Source organism: Symphalangus syndactylus, chromosome 18, assembly GCF_028878055.3.
Source record: "Symphalangus syndactylus isolate Jambi chromosome 18, NHGRI_mSymSyn1-v2.1_pri, whole genome shotgun sequence".
Lineage (NCBI taxonomy): Eukaryota > Metazoa > Chordata > Mammalia > Primates > Hylobatidae > Symphalangus > Symphalangus syndactylus.
The window spans coordinates 88,030,001-88,050,824 of record NC_072440.2 but is presented as its reverse complement, the minus strand read 5'-3'; the positions used below and the strand labels follow the sequence as shown (position 1 = coordinate 88,050,824).

The 20,824-nt window shown below is 43.5% G+C and overlaps 1 protein-coding gene across 12 annotated transcripts in view; it reads right to left on the bottom strand.

The window, feature by feature from the left end:
* ITSN2 (intersectin 2) overlaps positions 1-20,824 on the bottom strand; it is a 158,579-nt gene that overhangs the window by 11,515 nt on the left and 126,240 nt on the right. For all 12 annotated transcript variants that reach the window (XM_063623891.1, XM_063623889.1, XM_055253700.2 and 9 more), the window contains 3 exons: positions 6,679-6,800; positions 3,643-3,749; positions 1,932-2,115 (listed from right to left, as the gene is read on the bottom strand). In XM_063623891.1, coding sequence (XP_063479961.1) covers positions 1,932-2,115; positions 3,643-3,749; positions 6,679-6,800 — 413 coding nt within the window. The remainder of the gene's footprint in view (positions 1-1,931; positions 2,116-3,642; positions 3,750-6,678; positions 6,801-20,824) is intronic.

Genomic DNA, 20,824 nt, shown 5'->3' with positions numbered 1-20,824 from the left:
TAGTATGCTATAGCCTCCTGAGATAATCCTATTTGGTTATGATAGGCTCTTCTTTTCATGTAATGCTTAATTTTATGAACTGTTACTTTAATCAAGAGTTTAACAGCTGTATTTGTAAATGATAGTGGGTTTAACTTAAACAGGCCTTGGAATCATAGCTACTTTTGCTTTATAGAATGAATTACGTGACCTTTCTACTTTTTCCTATGATCTGTAACAGTTTGTATAATATAGAATAATCTATTCCTTTAGAGTTGGAAAGAATTCACTGTTAAATCCATCAAGTGAACCCAGCTCCTTTTTGGGGTAAGTTTCCCAATTTTCTCCTTGGTGTATAGTATCGTAATAGTAAGATTTTCTATTTTTAAAAGATTTTCTATTCTTATTGAGCCAGTTTTCAAGTTTTAATAGAAAATTACAAATTTTGTTCATGTTTTCACATTTGTTAGCATGTCTTTTGGAATTACATGCGCTTTAATTTAAGAGATCTCCTTACATCCATTCTGACTGTTACTTGTGTTTTTTCCTCTTTTTCTATTAATCAGTTATATTTTATCACTTCTCTTCAGTATACCAGTTCCTAGATATAATAATATAATTTGTGCTTTTTATCTTTATTAGTTCCTCCATTTTCCTTTTCTAATTTCTATTCTCTACCTAAACATCTTTATATTTTATTCTTACTTTCTATTCTTTTCTGATAATGAAAATATTTAAATTATGTACTCTCCCTTAAGTACTGATATGGCTGTTTAATAGATCCCAATATGCAGTATTTCATGAACAAAAAAACCCAACAGGAAATATGAAAAAGAAGTAAGAAAACAGATTTTACTTTCAATTTCCTCACCATTTTAACAGGTATAATAATAGTTTCTACTACTGAACAACATCAATGCAAAATGACTTCTCAAAATATGACTTTCTATTATAATAACCTGTACGAAGGATGTTGTTGACTCATTACATTATACACAGTGTTCTCTCTCTGAGTACAGCTCTAGCTTTACTTCTCATGTTTAACTTGTGACATGGCATCACGGAACCGATCCTTTCTTCTTCTGCTCATCAGTTTCTGGAAGCTTTGATGACATCTGTGCACACTTCTGGTATATTTACAGGATCACAGATACGCATTTTATATATTATCCTAATTCCTGGTATCATCTTTCTTTCCTACTCTCATTTCCTTTTGTCCCAGTTTATTCATCTAGTTATTTTAAATTTTATCTTGTTGCATTTTATACGTCTGAGTAAGCTATTTTAGGGCCGGGCACGGTGGCTTACACCTGTAATCCCAGCACTTTGGGAGGCCAAGGTGGGCAGATCCCCTGAGGTCAGGAGTTCGAAATCAACCTGGCCAACACGGTGAAACCCCATCTCTACTAAAAATACAAAAATTAGCCAGGCGTGGTGGCACATGCCTGTAATCCCAGGTACTTTGGAGGCTGAGGTAGGAGAATCTCTTGAACTTGGGAGGCAGAGGTTGCAGTGAGCCAAGATCATACCACTGCATTCCAGCATGGGCAACAGAGCGAGATTCTGTTTCAAAAAAAAAAAAAAAAAAGAGTAAGCTATTTTATACTCTTTCTGGAATAAGGCAGGTATTAAATGAAGGCAATTTACAAAATTAAGAAAGTGACATTCTGGTTGTTTCTTGGGAGTATAAAGTAGCTGATAAGTAAGTATGCTTAAAAAAAAAACACTCTGCTATCAGATGGGGAAAAAATGATGGTCCCAGTGCCAGGAAAAAATCAGGTCTACATAAAGGCAACACAAAACAATCGGAAAATTCTCTGCCGTATTTGTGTTTCCTTTGGAAACTGATGGGGATGCCCTTCTCCATTGCTGGGATTCCCTGTTGGGCTATTGTGTGCTGTTGCCTCCAGCCTCAGAAGGAGCCTGACCTGCAAGACCCAGAATGGAATTACCTTTAAAAATTCCTTGAAATCTGTGTCTTCATCTGTCTTCTGCTGTAACAGAGCTGCTCCATTAAGCTGGCAGCTGCAGAACCTGATGTAAGCCTGCATGTGGGACAGCTCAGCTGCCAGGATGTCCCCAATCATCTGCACCGGCATCTTCTCGCCCCCGGTCTTCTTCCGCACCCGCAAAGCCCTGCCAAGAACACACTCTCATTTTGTGTTTCTAAGTGAATGACTTTGGTAATTGAAGGATGAATCCCATGGCAGACCAATGATAATGATAACCAGTGAGTTACCTAAAAACCTCTGGCACTGGGAAGGAAAACTCAAGAGGAAGAGGAGATAGCTTGGGCCAAAAGCTCTGCTGGTCAAGCCAACCGGGGTGTGATGTTAGCAAAGAAAAAAAAAAGTAAATGAAGTCCCTACAGTTGGGTGGGCTGGGCATGGTGGCTCATGCCTCTAATCCCAGCATTTTGGGAGGCCAAGGCAAGAGGATTGCTTGAGCCCAGGAGTTCGAGACCAGCTTGGGCAACATAGTGAGACCCTGTCTCTACAAAAAATGAAAAATTAGCTGGGCATGGTGGTGCACGCCTGTAGTTCCAGCTACTCCGGAGGCTGAGGTGGGAGGATCGCTTGAATCCAGGAGTTCAAGTTGGGTGCAATGAGCTACGATCACACCACTGCACTGCAGCTTGGGTGACAGAGTGAGACCTTGCCTGTAAAAATAATAAAAATAAAAATAAATTTAAAAAATATACATTTAGGTGGCTGGGCGTGGTAGCTCACGCCTGTAATCCCAGCACTTTGAGAGGCCGAGGCGGGTGGATCACGAGGTCAGGAGATTGAGACCATCCTGGCTGACATGGTGAAACCCCATCTCTACTAAAAATACAAAAAATTAGCCGAGTGTGGTGGTGGGTGCCTGTGGTCCCAGCTACTCGGGAGGCTGAGGCAGGAGAATGGCGTGAACCCAGGAGGCGGAGGTTGCAGTGAGCTGAAATTGTGCCACTGCACTCCAGCCTGGGCGACAGAGTGAGACTCCGTCTCAAAAAAAAAAAAAAAAACAAAAACAAAAAACACTTGGGTGTTTCAAGGCCTTTAAAATTGTTTTGGTTTCACCTTAGCTTCTTGGCAAAGTTTCTTTTGAAAGATTCTAACTTGTTCTCGGTTGAACCAAGAAGGAAATTTTCAGTCTGTAAGAGAAAAAAGGGAGCAGGAGCCACAGGGGCCAGGTGTGGAGGCAGAGAGGCACTATCTCCGAGGGAAGCTGGGACTGCTCATCCTCCCTTGAGGGGCCTATCCTCACAGCCACGAAGGATGGAAAATCACCCCAACAATAGAACTTCACATGGGGATAGAGACTTAGGAGGCCACCAAACTATGCAGTTTTATCTGCACCATGAGCTGCAGCTCTCCTCTGACTCTTCTGCCCTCCCAGGGTCAAGGGCATCTTATATCTAGGCATCATAGATTGATATGTTGTTTAATGATTTAATTTTTTCTTTATCAAAATATTTTGTTATATTTCTTTACTTTCTTCAATACTTATGTATTTTACAGTCACAGGATATTTCATAAAATGATAATAAAATAACAAGCCTGAGGACGCGGAAAGCAGTTGAAGATCCTTTGCTAAGAATCCCTTGCAGAGGGTTTTGTGTGAGTCTTAGTCTGGGGGCTTTGGGGTCAGCGGCAATGACAGGTGATGCTCAGGACTCACTTTAGCAGCTTTGTGTTGGACATGATGAGCTCTTTCCAGTTAACAAAAATCAGGGCCATCTCCCCTTCAGTGAGAAAGCCTGACTCTGCCATGCGTTTCTGAAAAACCTAAAGTCAAAACATAGAAAAACTAGTTAGCTTAAGTATGGATACACAGCCTACGTGTGGTCTAAATCAAACAATGTCTTCATAAACTGAAACTAATCAGATCAAATAATGTCTTCATAAACTGAAGCTAATCATCCAAATAAGCATACTTATGACACATCTTATACTGCATAATGTTCTTTGTTTTTGCTAGTGCAGCTCTTATCAAGGCTAGTTCTAAGGACTGAATCTAGTAATCTGGTTAAGAGGAGATTTTCAGATTTCTCTCTTAGGGATGTTATGAAGGTTAAATAAAGCCATGGGCATGAACACCTAGGCACTGTACAAGCTTGCAGGATTGAGGAAGCAGGCCATTTTAGGTGGAGCATCGCAGAGTTCTAGACAACAATTTGTGAGACATTCAACGGGAGAACCAGAGTAACAACTTATGCCACCCCTAAGATAACTCGAAGCAGATGTGGGTTTCAGAAGTTGGCTGCTGAGGAAGAAATAGTAATACTCTACATCTGTATTACATAGCACTTAAGGATTTACAAAGCACTGATATGTACAAATATGCAGATGCTTGTGTGTGTGTACATGCATGCGTGTGTGTTTGCAGGGTTCTCAATTAGCTTCACGGGTGATGGAGGTGAAGCTGAGTCAGGTATTATTATTCCCAATTGACCTATGAAGAAATAAAGGCTTAGAGGGAGACTTGCTCAAGATCACAAAGACAGAATATGAAAGACCTAGGACTACAATTCAACTCTTTTTGATTCTAAATCTAAGTTTCAACTGCATAACTGAGATTCCTAGGGAATGACTTTAAACACCTTAAGGAAATAGAGAAGTTATCTGAGATGCTCTTCTCATATGTCATCTTTCCAAAATACCCATGACATGCTGCTATTAAAATCACTCAAAGCTCTCCACTGTCTGTGTGATAAGACACAGACTCCTCCTGGAGGTTCCAGGGCCTATGAGACCTGCCCCCTGTTGACTTCACCAGCCTGGCCCTCAGCTACTTCACACTCCAGTCACCCTGGATGGCCTGTAGGCCCCTGACTCCCTCCATACATGCCATCCCACTTCTGTTTCCTCCTCCTGGAGTAGCAAACTTGTCCTTGTCCAAAACATAACTGGGAAAGTTCTTCCTGGCTGGGGTGGTCACTATCCCCAGGTTTCAGCCTTACTGGCCCCACTGTACCTCTCTCCATCCAACAGGACTCTAAATTCCTGCAGGACAAGAACTTTCTTTCATCTCTGCTCTCTGGCATAGCCCTTTGCACATCGTGGTTTGTAATTCATGTTTACTGAGTTGAGTTGAACATGGATTCACAGAATTCAAGTAAAAGTGCTGGGCACTCTCTAAAGAGAGTTTTAAGTTCCAAATCAGACTGAAGACACTAGGCCACTCCTGTGAGAGCAGCCCTGGAAAGACGGCCGGCCTGCTCGGAGGCTGCTATGGAGGGACAGGGAAGTGTCTGGCTGTCCATCTGTTTGTTTATTCGCTGATTCATTCATGCCCCTCTAGCCATCCATGTAGCTGCTTTGTGCCGGGCTTGGTGAGGTAGGCAGATGGGAATAAGATGGTCAGGCCTCTGGGAACCTTCATGAGGACGGTCATAAGAAGGCCTCACCTGTGAATGGTGCTTTTCACCCTGAATCCTGGATCCAGACCTGATGCTTCACTCCTCAGAGTATGGGGCAAGCAGCTGGTGCCTGCTCACCTCTGTCCTAGTGTTAGGGAGACCTCCATACCTACTTACAGTGCCTTAGGATTGGAATCTGACCAGCAGCAAGGCTGATCCTTGTAGGGGGTTAATCAAAATGATGGGCTTTTCTTCTAGGCCATCTGTCCTGGCCAGAGAGGTGCAGACATAAACAGACCCAATTCACTGACTACTTATGGAAAGGCTGACCAAGGGCCAGGCTAAGTTTTGGGAACACAGGATGAAGGCTGCACAGTCCCTGTTCTCAGTGAGCCCACAGACGTGCAGAGAAGATAGGTATCACCAACCGAGAAGTGCCATATAGTTTGCATGGGAGGGGAACAAGTATTCCATGTCTGGATATCCCAGGCATTAGGCCTGTGTTTAAGGTGGAGAGTGAATCCAGGGCAGGGCTTGCTGGGGAACAGACGCAGAAGGACGCAGCCTCTGCTCCATTCTGCTATGAAAGGCATGGCCAGGTATATGTTGCACCTGTTGGGTGTGTGGGGGTGGGGGATGCCTGTTCTTTTCAGGTGGTTTGTTAATGTAACTGGTCTTCTCACCTGAGGGTCTGTACACTGAGAACTGAAAGGCATGGAAACGAAGGTATAGTAGAAATAGAAAGTCTTCTTTTGTTCACTGAAGCACAGATCATTTTAAAGTGCTACTTGAATAAGGATAGCTGTCATCAGCGTAGAGGTCACTGGTATAAACAAACAGTAGCTATACGATATTTGGGAACTATTTTACAATATGCTCCCATTGGGTTTTCCAAACTGATACAACCATGAGGTGAACATTTTCACTGTTTCACAGTTCCTCCAGAGATACCAGTTTATGAAAATGTCAGATGTTACAACAGATATTAGGCAAATATCCGAGGAAGCTACAGTCTGCCGTAGACCCTTCCCATCCACTCTATCCCCATCCTTCCTTGATGGGGCTCCTGCCACATCCAATGAAGCCATGCGAATGCCCTCTTGTTCTCCCGCTTCACTCTAAGTGACCTCATCTGGGGGAAAGGGCTCATCAGAAACTTTCAATCTCAAGCATTATCCAGCAGGCAGAGACAGCATTTGGAGGGTGTGAGAACTTCCGTCACTATTTGTGAATTCACACATCAAAAGTGATGCCTTGCTTTGACTCTGCGTGGAAGCAGCCCTGAGCCTGATGCCCACCATCTCTCATGAGAGACAGCAGATACCCCGAGAGCTAGCCAGCAGCAGCCTCCTCACCTCGATGACGAGCTGAAGGTCAGCCATGTACCGCTCTTCGGTCTGAATCAGCTCATGAATATAGCCCTGTCTTTTCCTCTCAATTGGCTGCATTGTATCCAGGGTTTGCAGATCAGCACACCCTGTGGAAAAAACAGGGTAGTTTAAAATATTACTTTAGTTAACTTTGTAGAAAATAGACATTTGTCAGCAGACGTGGTGGGTTTACAAATGCTGCTTTGAAAGAACTACGCAGCCTTAAAAAGAGCGCTGCTAACTTCCGCAGAGCAGCATGCGTACACGGAGAGCTGGCATTAATGAGCCAGCACTCACAGCTCCAAAGCGGCAAATCGGCAATGTCTGTAATGTTTCAACGTGCTAATTTCTTTTCAGAACTGTGCAGAGCGTGTGAAGAATCTCACCACCTCAAGACATTTTTTGAAGTTACTGAAATGATTAAATGAATCAGATGGTTCAGACCACTCCAAACTGCAGGTCATGAGCCATTAGTGGGTCATTATATCATTTGTTTTTTAAAATGCTGGTCAGGCCCAGGATTAAAAAATAAATAAATAGAAATCACCATGCATATGGCTTTGGTAAATATTGTGAAATGTTTAGTTATGTATGTATTCGAAATGTAAAATATATTTCTCACTGTGAGCTACTGTTAAAAAAATGTTTGAGAAACTTGTCTCTAGATTTCTCAAAGGAAAGTTCCAAGGTTATAAAACCTGAAATGCCCAGAGCCCAGCAATTCCCAGAAGACCACCACCTCATCTCACCAGAACAAATAACTCCTAGTACACTGCAGATATCCAACCACAAATGACAGGAAAGTCACAAGCAGCCTCGCATCAGGGTGAGAGGTACTGCATTCACTTTGGATCAATTTACAGGCACATCAGAGCTGAACTAGATGTCAAACTATGAAGTGACATAATTCCAGAGTCACTTAAGTGGCTGAGGGCTTGCCTCTACACAGTGACGTGGCAAAATACCTCAGGAAACCCTTCTTAGAAAAAAAACCAAAAGCGGCTGGGCACAGTGGCTCACGCCTGTAATCCCAGCACTTTGGGAGGCCGAGGCGGGCAGATCACGAGGTCAGGAGATCGAGACCATCCTGGCTAACACTGTGAAACCCCATCTCTACTTAAATTACAGAAAATTAGCCGGACACGGTGGCGGGCGCCTGTAGTCACAGCTACTTGAAAGGCCAAGGCAGGAGAATGGTGTGAACCCAGGAGGCGGAGGCTGTAGTGAGCCGAGATCCTGCCACTGTACTCCAGCCTAGGCAAAAGAGCAAGACTCTGTCCCCCGCCCCCCAAAAAAAAGAAAAGAAAAAAAGAAAGAAAAGAAAAAAGAAAAAGCAGTGGAAGTTGTCAGAATCAAAATCCTGACAAAAGGCCAGGGAAGGCCATGAAGAGAGAGTTCTCATCCACGAATGCCTGATAACTAGAACTATCACAAAAGACTGCAAAACCACAAACTTCCATAAAGGCCATGGTGACCTTACACAAAAAAATAGTCCTACAAGGTTATCTGCCCAGCAACTGCCTGTCCAACCTCGGACTGGCGCCACCCTTGTTATTGATTCTCACGGCCAAGGATAATTATATATATATAAAAATCATGTGATCCTCTTCATTTTTCCTTTAAAAACTTTGTCCTCCTTTACCTCTCTGAATATGCACCTGTTGGCATGCATATTCCCATTGCAATAACTATTCTTTTTCTTTTTTTTGGAGACAGAGTCTCGCTCTGTCACCCAGGCTGGAGTGCAGTGGCGCAATCTCGGCTCACTGCAACCTCTGCCTTCTGGGTGCAAGTGATTCTCCTGCCTCAGCTTCCTGAGTGGCTGGGATTACAGGCACACACCACCATGCCCAGCTAATTTTTGTATTTTTAGTAGAGATGGGGTTTCACCATATTGGCCAGGCTGGTCATGAACTCCTGATCTCAGGTGAGCCGCCCACCTTGGCCTCCCAAAGTGCTGGGATTACAGGCATGAGCCCCGTGCCCGGTGCAATAACTATTCTTAAATAAATATCACTTTCTTCTAGAGAGACTCCCTCTCTGTTATTTAGGTTGACAGCATGTAGGTACCCAGCAAGCTACAACATGAGGCAGCAAGTGGCTTGTGTCAGAAAACCGGGAAAGAGACGAATGAAGTAGGGAAGACCTTCTGTAGCTAAGGCAACCAGGAAGGGCAGCAGAGTGAAGGCACACCCTGCACCTGCCAGGACACCGTCCATCCAGCGGGGCGTGTTGCTCTTTCCAATTTCCTTTGCATTTGTATATATTTTGTATAGATCTGGGCTCACAGACAGTTCTAAGGAAGACAGCTTTTCTATATTCTACAGATGTTGCCAACAGCTTTAAAGAAATTACTCCCACAGAGAACAACAACAAAAAAAGAATAAGGCAGGTTATGTTTGGTGTTTCTAAAAAGAAATCATAGACTGGATGTGGTGCCTGTAATCCTAGCACTGTGGGAGGCTGAGGCGGGAGGATCACTTGTGCCTAGGAGTTGAAGACTAGCCTGGGCAAAAAAGTGAGACTCTCATCTCTACCAAATTAAAAAAAAAAAAAAATTAGCCAGGCGTGGTGGCATGTGCCTGTAGTCCCAGCTACGTGGGAGGCTAAGGCTGGGAGGACTGCTTGAGTCTGACAGTTCAAGTTTGCAGTGAGCTGTGACTGCACCACTGTACTCCAGGCTAGACAACAGAGGGAGACCATGTTTCAAAAAAAAAAAAAAAAAAAAAAGGAAAAGAAAAGAACAGGGAGAAGGAAGGAAAAAGTGAATAAAAGTGAATGTAAGGGGAAAGGGAAGGGAAGGGGAGGGGAGTGAGGGAAGATGGAAGGAAGGGAAGATAGAAGGAAGGAAAGAAGGAAGGGAAGGGAGGAAGGGAAAGAAAAGGAAAGAAAGAAGAAAAAGAAAAGAAAAAAAGAAAAATAAATCATGATGCCACTGTCATGTTCAAAATTGTTAAGCTTTTAGGGGGATAGTATTTTATTATCTTCTGCCAGGGGGAACTGCAGAGGGTAACTGAGTGTTAAAAAAAATCACTGAGGCTAATCCAAGTGTCTGCTTGATGAGGCTGTTGTGGAGCAAAGAGGAGAGGCTTGGTGACCAGACACCTGGCGAAATGGCACTGATCCTGATATGATCCAGTGGTGCTACTTGGTGTGGCCAGGTGATTGATGGAGGGAACTCAGACCAGTTTCCAAGGTTGCCCCACCTCCCACACCAGTGTCTTACAAACTTCATGTTCTGCTTTCAAGACTTTTGCCACATCCACATTCCATCTCTATTATTATTTACTTAATATTTTTCTCTAAACATACTTGTGAAGTTAAATGTGCTCATTATGTTTCTTCTAATAATCATTAAAGCAAATATATAGTCATTCAAATAAAACAGGTCCATTTTGTGTACCAGTGCGTTGAGTACCACGAGGATACAACTATCACACTTTGGGAAACAATGATTTACATTAAAAACCACAAGTATTGGCCGGGCGCGGTGGCTCACGCTTGTAATCCCAGCACTTTGGGAGGCAGAGGCGGGCGGATCACGAGGTCAGGAGATCGAGACCACGGTGAAACCCCGTCTCTACTAAAAATACAAAAAATTAGCCGGGCGTGGTGGCGGGCGCCTGTAGTCCCAGCTACTCGGAGAGGCTGAGGCAGGAGAATGGCGTGAACCCGGGAGGCGGAGCTTGCAGTGAGCCGAGATTGCGCCACTGCACTCCAGCCTGGGCGACAGAGCGAGACTCTGTCTCAAAAAAAAAAAAAAAAAAAAAAAAAACCACAAGTATTGGCCACTCTATCTGGAATAATACCTTGGACTAATAGGAAGAACGTCAGATATTTGTTTCTAAAACTAGACTATACATTGCATTAGCTTCAGCAGGATAATGTGGGGACACCCCTGGCATGCCATGCCTAGCTGACCCTTTTGCATTTCATCACGACGGCTCTTCAACTTTTTTTTTTTTTGAGATGGAGTCTCACTGTGTGGCCCAGGCTGGAGTGCAGTGGTGCAATCTCGGCTCACTACAACCTCTGCCTCCCGGGTTCAAGCGATTCTCCTGCCTCAGTCTCCGAGTAGCTGGAACTACAGGTGACCACCACACCCAGCTAATTTTTGTATTTTTAGTAGAGACGGGGTTTCGCCATGTTGGCCAGGCTGGTCTCGAACTACTGGCCTCAAGTGCTCTGCCCATCTTGGCCTCTCAAAGTGCTGGGATTACAGGCGTGAGCCACCACGCCTGACCTGCTCTTAAATTTTTACCCTCTGTTTAAGTTTCCAACCCGACTCCTACCCTCACTTCCAGATGTTCTTACCTCTGATGTCAGGGAAAAAATAAAGACATGAGGCCCCTCTTCCTCCCCTTCTGGCTGTCCACTTGTCCCTGTGTGTCCTTCCTGAGTCAGGGAAGGAGGGGTCCTGTTTCTTTCTAAAGCCACTGTCTGTAATCAGCCTCTTCTCCAGGGTCCCTCCCTTTCCTTCACGCTTGTATGTTCACTCTTCGCCGTTTCCTTCTTAGCCTATAAACATTGCTAAGTGTCCCTCCTATCCCACTGTTTGAAACCAACCAACAAGCACACTTCCTCCAACCCTGCCCCCTCCTCAGCACCACCTTTCTTTGGTCTCATTGGCAAATGTCACCAGAGGGGTTTACACCCATGGCCAACTCTCGCCAGCTCTCCTTGTCACATCTCCACTCGGGATTCTGGTTTCTGTCCCACTGCCCCTGACACTGCTCTCAGGAAGGTAACGATGACCTTGGCATTGCCAAGTTCAGTGACCTCTTCTGAGCTTGCATCCTCCCCTCTGGCCCACAGCACGGGCGCCTTGGATGAGAGGCTTTTTTGGAGACTTGAATCTGCCTCTCTCAGCCCTTGAGCCTCTCCTCTTCTTGGTGTTTCCTTCTGTCTTCTGCCTCTGCCTGCTGCCCGGCTCTCTGCTCCCCCAAGTCCAGCAAATGCCAAAATAGGCTCCTGACACTCCTGTCCTGTGCGGTCAGATGAATCCAGACAATGCCGCAGGCTGTGTATCTCGCCCACAGGGCCCCAGTGCACACTAGCCTATTAGACAGTGAGAAAGTCTGTGCTACAGAAAAATTTGATGAGCTCAGAGTTCCCAACACGTATTTGACCACAGAATCCTCTTTTTTTGAAAGGAGGGAGGGTAACACCTTTTTTGTCCTGAGAAAAGTCCTGATGAACTGAGGAATTTGGGTTTTATGGATAGGATACACCCCTTTGCCACCCTCTATACCTGCATTGTCAATAGAGTAGCCCTTAGCAACCTGTGACCACTGCACACATGCAGTGTGGCTGCTCCCAATAAAGATGTGCTGTCAGTGCCAAATACACACTCAATTCGGAAGGTCTGTTCCAGAAAAACAGAAATGGGAAATGTTGCATTCATAATATATTGATTACATATTGAAAAGATATTTTGGATAAATTGGATGAAGTAAAAGTATGAACATTAATTTCATCTGTTCTTTTGACTTTTTTAAGGTGGCCACTGGAAAATTTTCAGTTACACATGGGGCTGCATTTGTGACTCACACTTGATTTCTGTTGAACAGCTCAAGCCAGCCACCACATATTTTGTGTTCCTTCCCTCACAAACGTTCAACAGCTTTCATTATTTGTGAATGAAGTCCTAATTTGGTGGCAGAGGCTCCAGAGTCTCCAGAAGCCAGCCTCACCCCACCTTTCCAGCCTCAGCTTTGACTACGCTGCCCGCTTTTCCTCCCCCAGCCTCAAAGGCTGCACACACTTTCCACGGCTCTGCCATTTTTGCTCCTGTTGTATCCTCTGTCCACACCTCGTTCTCCACAAAGAACCATCCTTCTTTGGGGAAACCTTTCCTGTCCCTCTGACACTCACCCTCAGACTTGCCTCTCCTTTGTGTTTCCATGGTACTGGTTTGTATCTGTATTTTAACAGTACACGTCATCATTACACGTCGTGTAACTGGTGCTGTTGTTAATCTGTGTAGTTAGTGTGTCAGTGGCTCTCACTGCAGATCAGGGACTGTGTCTAACACATTTTTGCAATAGCAAGCTAAGCACAGCGTGTTGGCTACCTGCAGTCAGGGAATATTTGTTAAGGGGTAGAATGTTGTGTTGGTCCTAGGCCTGTTTGTGCCCAGGTCCATTTCTCACCTTTTTCCCTGTTATGCTCTAGGCTGCAAAAAAGCCAACGCTGCAGGCTGTTTTTTCTAAGCTTCTATTCTATTTGGCCTCTGCCTGGGTTTGGCCAATGAGAGGAAACTCTGGCAGGAGACTGAATATTACAGGGTGGAGTAGGAAAAATGTCCTCTCTCCAGAAGAGTGACATGATTAAAAAGCTTTTTGTCTGTTAAGTAATGAATGGAAATGCTGGGCTTGCATCTTACACAAACTTGGAGTTCAAGAATTCAGATGAATTAACACAAAAATTGGTCAGGTATGGTGGCTCACACCTGTAATCCAAGCACTTTGGGAGGCCGAGGTGGGCAGATCACTTGAGATCAGGAGTTCTATTAGCGGTAAATGTGCTCAGACTTTGTCTGAAAATGTATTTATTTCTCTCTCATCCGTGAATTAGATTTCTAGCTGGACAGTTATTTTTTCTCCGTGTTGTGTGTTATGTGCAGCCAGTCTAATTGCTGTTCATGTGTTTATTCTGATTTTTTTTGGTGCTCACTTGAGGTCTGAGCACAAAGGAATCAATATTACTGTAGAAAAATGTTTACTGAACAGATTTAACATTATTTTCAGATATTTCACTTTAAAGAAAAAGAACTTCCTAATCTCCCCAGGTAGCCTCCTGTGTTATTTTACTGAACTTATCGCTAATGTTTAGTAGAGATGAAACCCCATCTCTACTAAAAATACAAAAATTAGCCAGGGGTGGTGGCATCCGCCTGTAGTCCCAGCTATTTGGGAGGCTGAGGCAGGAAAATCACTTGAACGTGGGAGGCAGAGGCTGCAGTGAGCCGAGATCGTGTCACTGCACTCCAGCCTGGGCAATACAACAAGACTCCATCTCAAAACAAGAAAAAGAAAAACAAAAAAGAAAACAAAAATTGGTCACTAGCTGGTGATACCCTTAGGGTGACTGGCCAAAGGAATGGTGCAACTGGCCTGGAGGGTCACACTCACAACTCTGGCTCCACGAGATTCCACAGAAAAACCAAGTCTCATTAAAGATGAGCTCAAAGTAAAAAAAAAAAATTACAAAAAACAGGGGAAAAATCCACCACAAATTAAAACATGAGGATTAGAACACCAAGAACATATGATAGTAGAACAAAAATACACATGGAGATGTAAAATATATGTGCTTAACATTAACTCAAGACACACAATGAAGGGCTTGACGCCATAGGTAGTTTATTTAAACAGAGAATAAGCCGAGTTGAAAAAGAATGAAAATGGCAAATATTGTCATGGAAATGATAAATTAATAGATTAAACAGCAGATTAAACACATCCTAGGAATTAGTAAACCTAAAAACAGATCGGAAGAATTATTTAGAATGCAGCCCAGAAAGAAACAGAGATGGAAGGCTGGGCATGGTGGCTCACACCTGTAATCTGAGCACTTTGCCAGGCCGAGGCGGATGGATCACCTGAGGTCAGGAACTCAAGACCAGCCTGGCCAACAGGGTAAACCGTCTCTATTAAAAATACAAAAAATTAGCCAGGCATGGTGGCGGGTGCCTGTAATCCCAGCTACTCAGGAGGCTGAGGCAGGAGAATTGCTTGGACCTGGGAGGCAGAGGTTGTTGTGAGCCAAGATCGTGCCATTGCACTCCAGCCTGGGCAATAGAGTGAGACTCTCTCTAAAAAAAAAAAAAAAAAAAAGATGGAAAACGTAAAATGGAGGTTTAGAGACACAGAGACAGAATGACAAGGCCCAACATACATCTGACAGGTAGTCCAGGAGAAGGGAATAGAAAGAATTGAGAGAGGTAATATTGAGATTATAATGGCTGAGACTTTTCTAGAATTGAAGAATGATACAGTGCCTCAAATTCAGAACAATGGCTTCTGATTAGGACAAAAATAAAAACCAATCCATACCAGAACACCAAGGAGGGAAGAAAAAACATGATTAAACAGTCAGAAAGAAAAACCAGAATAACCACATGAACAGCAATTAGACTGGCTGCACATAACACACAACACAGAGAAAAAAATAACTGTCCAGCTAGAAATCTAATTCACAGATGAGAGAGAAATAAACACATTTTCAGACAAAGTCTGAGCACATTTACCACTAATAGACATGACTGGAAAAACTATTAAAAGATGTATTTCAGGAAGAAGGAAATTACATAAGAAGGAAAAAGAAAAGAGATATGAGAAATGGTGAGCCAAAATACTAGTAAATGTGTAACAAATCAAAATAATCACTGAGTGTATAAAACAACAATAATAATGACTAAGTTGGCAGGTGTAAATACAAGGTGAAGTTAAAACACAAAAATGTAATAACATGAAAGACAGAAGAGAATCATTAGAGATAAATCATCCTCCTTGCATTGATCAGGAGAAGGAAGAGATACTGATCAAAGGCAAACAGGTATGTTAAAAATGGAAAGGTAACCACTCAAAGAACAGACATAGAATACATAATTTCCCAACCAGTAGAGGGCAATAAAACAAAGAAACTTGATCAGTGCGACAGAAGTCCCTATGTCAGCAGAACAAAAAGAGGCAAAGAAAATGCCTGGTAAATAGAAAATACATAATAAAACAGATAAAAATAAAAGTATTAAATTGTTTTAATCAATGTAAATGGCTTAAATCTGTCAGTGAAAAGAGAGGCTCTGGATTAAAAATCAGGTCATAGAAATGTTGGAAGTAGTGGGCTAGAAAAAGCTATCCAAATAAAAATTCTAAAAGCAACTGGGGAGGTTTTATTACAACAGACAAATTAGGCTTTAATGACCCGTATGAGATGGTAGAAACATTCACCAGGAACAAGAATAATTCTGATCTTATTTGCAACTAACAGGAAAGCCTCAAAGTGTAAAATGAAAAACTGAGACCCACACCCCACCTCCCTCTAAAAAAAAGAAAAAGAAAAAACTGACGTATCTATAATCGTAGTAGAGTTTAATATAGTTTTCTCAATGAAAATTAATGAGAAAATGAAAGATTTGAACACTATTAACAAGGTTAACATATGAACACACATACAAGAGACTATACATTCTTTTTCCATAGAACCAGGCCGGGCGTGCTGGCTCACACCTGTAATCCCAGCACTTTGGGAGGTCGAGGTGGACAGATCACTTGAGGTCAGGAGATCGAGACCAGCCTGGCCAACATGGCGAAACCCCATCTCTACTAAAAATGCAAAAATTAGCTGGGTGTGGTGATGGGCGCCTGTAATCCCAGCTACTCAGGAGGCTGAGGTGCGAGAATCGCTTGAACCCAGGAGGCAGAGGTTGTAGTGAGCCAAGATTGTGCCACTGCACTCTAGCCTGGGTGACAGAGTAAGACACTGTCTCAACAACACAAAGAACCCATAGAACCAATTTCAACAAACGCCAAGGAATCAATATTACTGTAGAAAAATGTTTACTGAATGTAGCTGGAAAATTACACATTTAACATTATTTTCAGATATTTCACTTTAAAGAAAAAGAACTTCCTAATCTCCCCAGGTAGCCTCCTGTGTTATTTTACTTGACCTATCGCTAATGTCTGTGATTGCTGATGACTCCCTCCTCGTGAGATCCTTTTTCACTCGTCTTCCAGGTCACCACCTCTCCTCTCCTCATATCCTCCCACCTCACTGGTCTGCCCTTCCACAGCTCCTTTGCTCGTTCCTCCTCAACTCTCCAGACTTCTAATGTTGCAGTGCCCTAAGGTTCAGTCCTTGGAACTTTCCTCGACATACTCAGAGCCTTGGTGACCTAGCTCATTCTCATGGCTTATTTATGTACTGATAGGCTCCCAAATTTATACTCCAGCCTGAACATCTTCTCTGAACTTCTTCACTTGTTCTGCTGCATACTCAGTATCCCCATTCAGATGTCTAAAAGGCACATCAAAGTAACATCAAAAGCCAAACCCCTAATCATCTCCCAACCTGCTCCTCTATGATTTTCCACCTCATTGGATGGCAATATCATCTCTCCAGCTGCTCAGGCCACCTGATACTTCTCACGCTTCACATTCAATCCACCTGTGGGCTCCCTCTTCACGATACATCCAGACCACTTCTCACACGCCCTCCATGGCCGTCCTGATCCAAGTTATCATCATCTTGTGCTTGGATTACTGAACTAGCTTTCCAATGGATCTCCTGGTTTCTGACCCCTTCCCCCTCTTTAATATGGCAAGGCAGAGCAGTACTGTTAAAACACACCAGATCATGTCACTCCTTTAATTAAAACCCTTGGCTGGGTGCAGTGGCTCACGCCTGTAATCCAAGCACTTTGGGAGGCCGAGGTGGGTGGATCACCTGAGGTCAAGAGTTGGAGACCAGCCTGGCCAACATGGTGGAACCCCATCTCTACTAAAAATATAAAAATTAGCTGGGCATGGTGGTGGGCACCTGTAATCCCAGCTACTTGGGAGGCTGAGGCTGGAGAATCGCTTGAACCCAGGAGGCAGAAGTTGCAGTGACCGGAGATCACGCCATTGCACTCCAGCCTGGGCGACAAGAGTGAAACTCCATCTCAAAAAAAAAGAAATAAAAATAAAAATAATAAAAATAATGAAAACCCTCCAATGGGTTCTTCTCACTCCAAACAAAAGCCAAAGTTCTTATAAATAGCCCACAAGAACCTAAACAACCTCCCGGCCGGGCGCGGTGGCTCATGCCTGTAATCCCAGCACTTTGGGAGGCTGAGGCAGGCGGATCACGAGGTCAGGAGATCGAGACTATCCTGGCTAACATGGTGAAACCCTGTCTCTACTAAAAATACAAAAAATCAGCCGGGTGTGGTGGCGGGCGCCTGTAGTCCCAGCTACTCGGGAGGCTGAGGCAGGAGAATGGCGTGAACCCCGGAAGGCGGAGCTTGCAGTGAGCCGAGATCGCGCCACTGCACTCCAGCCTGGGCGACAGAGCGAGACTCCGTCCCCAAAAAAAAAAAAAAAAAAACCTCCCTCATTTCCTAGGTCACACCCAGACCCTCGCTTCCTCCTTCTCTCCTGCTCTTCCCTCTGTTCCCACCGCACAGGCCTCCGCACTATTCCCCAGGCAACACAGGATGCTCCTGCTGCAGAGATTTTGCAGGCGCTACCCCCTCTGCCCAGAATGATCTTCCAGATATCCACATGGCTCCCTCCAGATATCCCCACACCCCTCCAGTCTCTGCCCCCTGTCACTATCTCAGAGAGGCTTTATCTGAGTATTTTATTCAAAATAAAATCCCTCTGGATCCACCTCCCTTGCAGAACTCCCGTTCCCCTTCCCTGCTTTATTTTTATAAGATGCTACACACTTCACATACTCATTTTGTTCGTTTTCTATTTTAGCCTACTCAAACACCAGCTCCAAGACGGCAGAAATTTTTGTTTGTTTTATAATTTGCCACATCCCCAGTGACTGACACACAGGAGGGCTTCAATAAGCATTTATGGAATGTGATGTGAAGATAAACTCTGAGCTTCAGGAGACAGTACAGCAGTATTGACCACAGGCAGTCAGGAAGAGAAATTGACGAAAACTTCCTGGTAGGTCCTTTCTGGTAGACAGGAAGAGTGGGCAAAGAAGAAAGATGAGAGATCATGGCTACTATCAGGTTGATGTTCCCAGAGGAATAATTAGTAGTGGGCTGGGCCGCAAGACCCACCCCCACACTGTGGGAGGATGTGGAGACTGAGAGACAAGTTATGAATCATAGGTATGTCGCACCATAGTTGGGAACCACTATTCCAAGTTACAGTGCAAGCAAGAATAAGAAGCAAAGAAGAGATGCCTAAGAAAGGAGAGGGGAAAGATCTGGGCAGATTCCAGGAGGTAAAGGACAAAAGACAATCTGTGATGATGAACACAGAGAGTGCTTGTTCAGATTATGTCACAAGTCCCAGAAAAGTCCTTGCCCATTTGGAGGAGAGCAGTGCCAGTGAACAATGCTATTCTCTGTGTGCCCAATTATGCAGCCAGAGTATCACATAATGGTTTCCAGTTATACTGTAGTTAAGCTCAGTGAAAAGATGAGATTTTAACAGTAAATCTAGATGAATAAACTGCATTTTCTGAAGGCTGCCTTTTTATTGAGGTTTTATCAGGACACTAGAAAATTACAAGATATTTTATTTTGTAAAATAATAGCTTTTCATCCACTTGGCAAATATTTATTGAGTACCGGGTAGCATGCTTCCACCACAAAGCCAAAGATATTTGTTTTTACTTTTGGAAATTTAAATAATTACTGGACAAATTTCTAAATTCATGTCTTTTTGAGGCCTGTCAAGTTCTACTCCATTAGGAGCTATGTTGCTTATGTAAGCACAAAAAGGAAGGAAGTTGAAATCATACTCTAATGTTGCAGACCATCAGAAAGCAAACTATTGGCCGGGCACGGTGGCTCATGCTTGTAATCCCAGCACTTTGGGAGGCCGAGGCGGGCGGATCATGAGGTCAGGAGATCGAGACCATGGTGAAACCCCGTCTCTACTAAAAATACAAAAAAAAAATTAGCCGGGCGTGGTGGCGGGTGCCTGTAGTCCCAGCTACTCGGAGAGGCTGAGGCAGGAGAATGGCGTGAACTTGGGAGGCAGAGCTTGCAGTGAGCTGAGATTGCGCCACTGCACTCCAGCCTGGGCGACAGAGCAAGACTCCGTCTCAAAAAAAAAAAAGAAAAGAAAGCAAACTATTTGGCTATCAGAAAATAGTCATATTCTAGAATTTCCAAAAGCAACTATATTGACAAGTACAACCAGATAAAGACAAATTTTATTGGTTTTATTTTTACTTTTGAATCTACTGTAAAAGGTCGTAAGCCTAAGACAGCAATGACCTCCTAATGATAGACAAAAGGGCAGACCTGGCCTCACAGAGCAGTTAGTTCAGGCTAAAATCTGCATTACCTTCTAACCTGTCAGACTTATACCATGACTCAATTGAAGGAGTTAATGTGAGATGCAGGATATAGAATATTATAAAGAAATATCATGAAATAGTAGTTTCATCATGTTAGAACTTTCAATTCTAACAATAAAAATAACTGTACCAGTATGTGTATGATGATTTGCAACCCCTGATCAATCCTCCAAATAATTGACAACAACTCTGACCCCTGCTCTGTAAGTAAATAGAGAATCTGAAGCTTAGTGGTGAAGAGACTTACCAGAGAAATTAGAGCTACTACACATCTAAATCTAGGTAACTTGATTCAAATCTTATACTTTCTAATGGCAGGCCATTTAAAATGGTGCTTACATTGCAATCACTGGAAATTCCATGTATAAACCTACCGGGTCCTATGCTTGGTGAACTGAATTCTAAAGGCAATAAAGGTTTAGGATAAATATTCTAAATGCCAATTAGCTCAAAGCAATGAAAAAGCAAACAAGGCCCTTACTCTCTTTTTTATGTCTAAGTGACATAATTGTTCCCTTACACACGCTTCTACTCTGTCACACACACAATTAGGACCTTGTATCTAATAGCCAGTTCCAAATAGACTGTTCCATGCACTGTAGCACTTTGAATCCAGTACACCGATTACTATAGTTCTGTCCTTGGGCAGTAGGGGTTTCATATGCACATATATATTTTTTCTTAGTATTACTGAACAGCTTATTACACCATTAATCTCCCCCAATGGTATGTTCATATGACTCATGTTTTCCACTTGTTTATGACTACATACATAATTGAAGACTTTGCCCCAAATCGCTGAGTTTAGGACACACTGTCTGACTCTGACTTCAGGTGGCTAATGGATGACCACCGGTGACACAGGGATCCCAGTGGCAGGTTCTTTGGTACCTGGGAATGTAACTTGACCAGCTTGGATTCATTTAAAGCAGTTAATTTTCTTTACCCTCTATCTTGCAATTAACTGATGACTGTTCTGCTTTTGTGGTTGGGAATAAGAGCAGCTCCCAGTTAATGGAAAGCAGCATGTGGGGGTGGCTAGGAGAACGAGTTCTGGAGTCAGATCTGGACTTGAGTTCCAACTCTACTA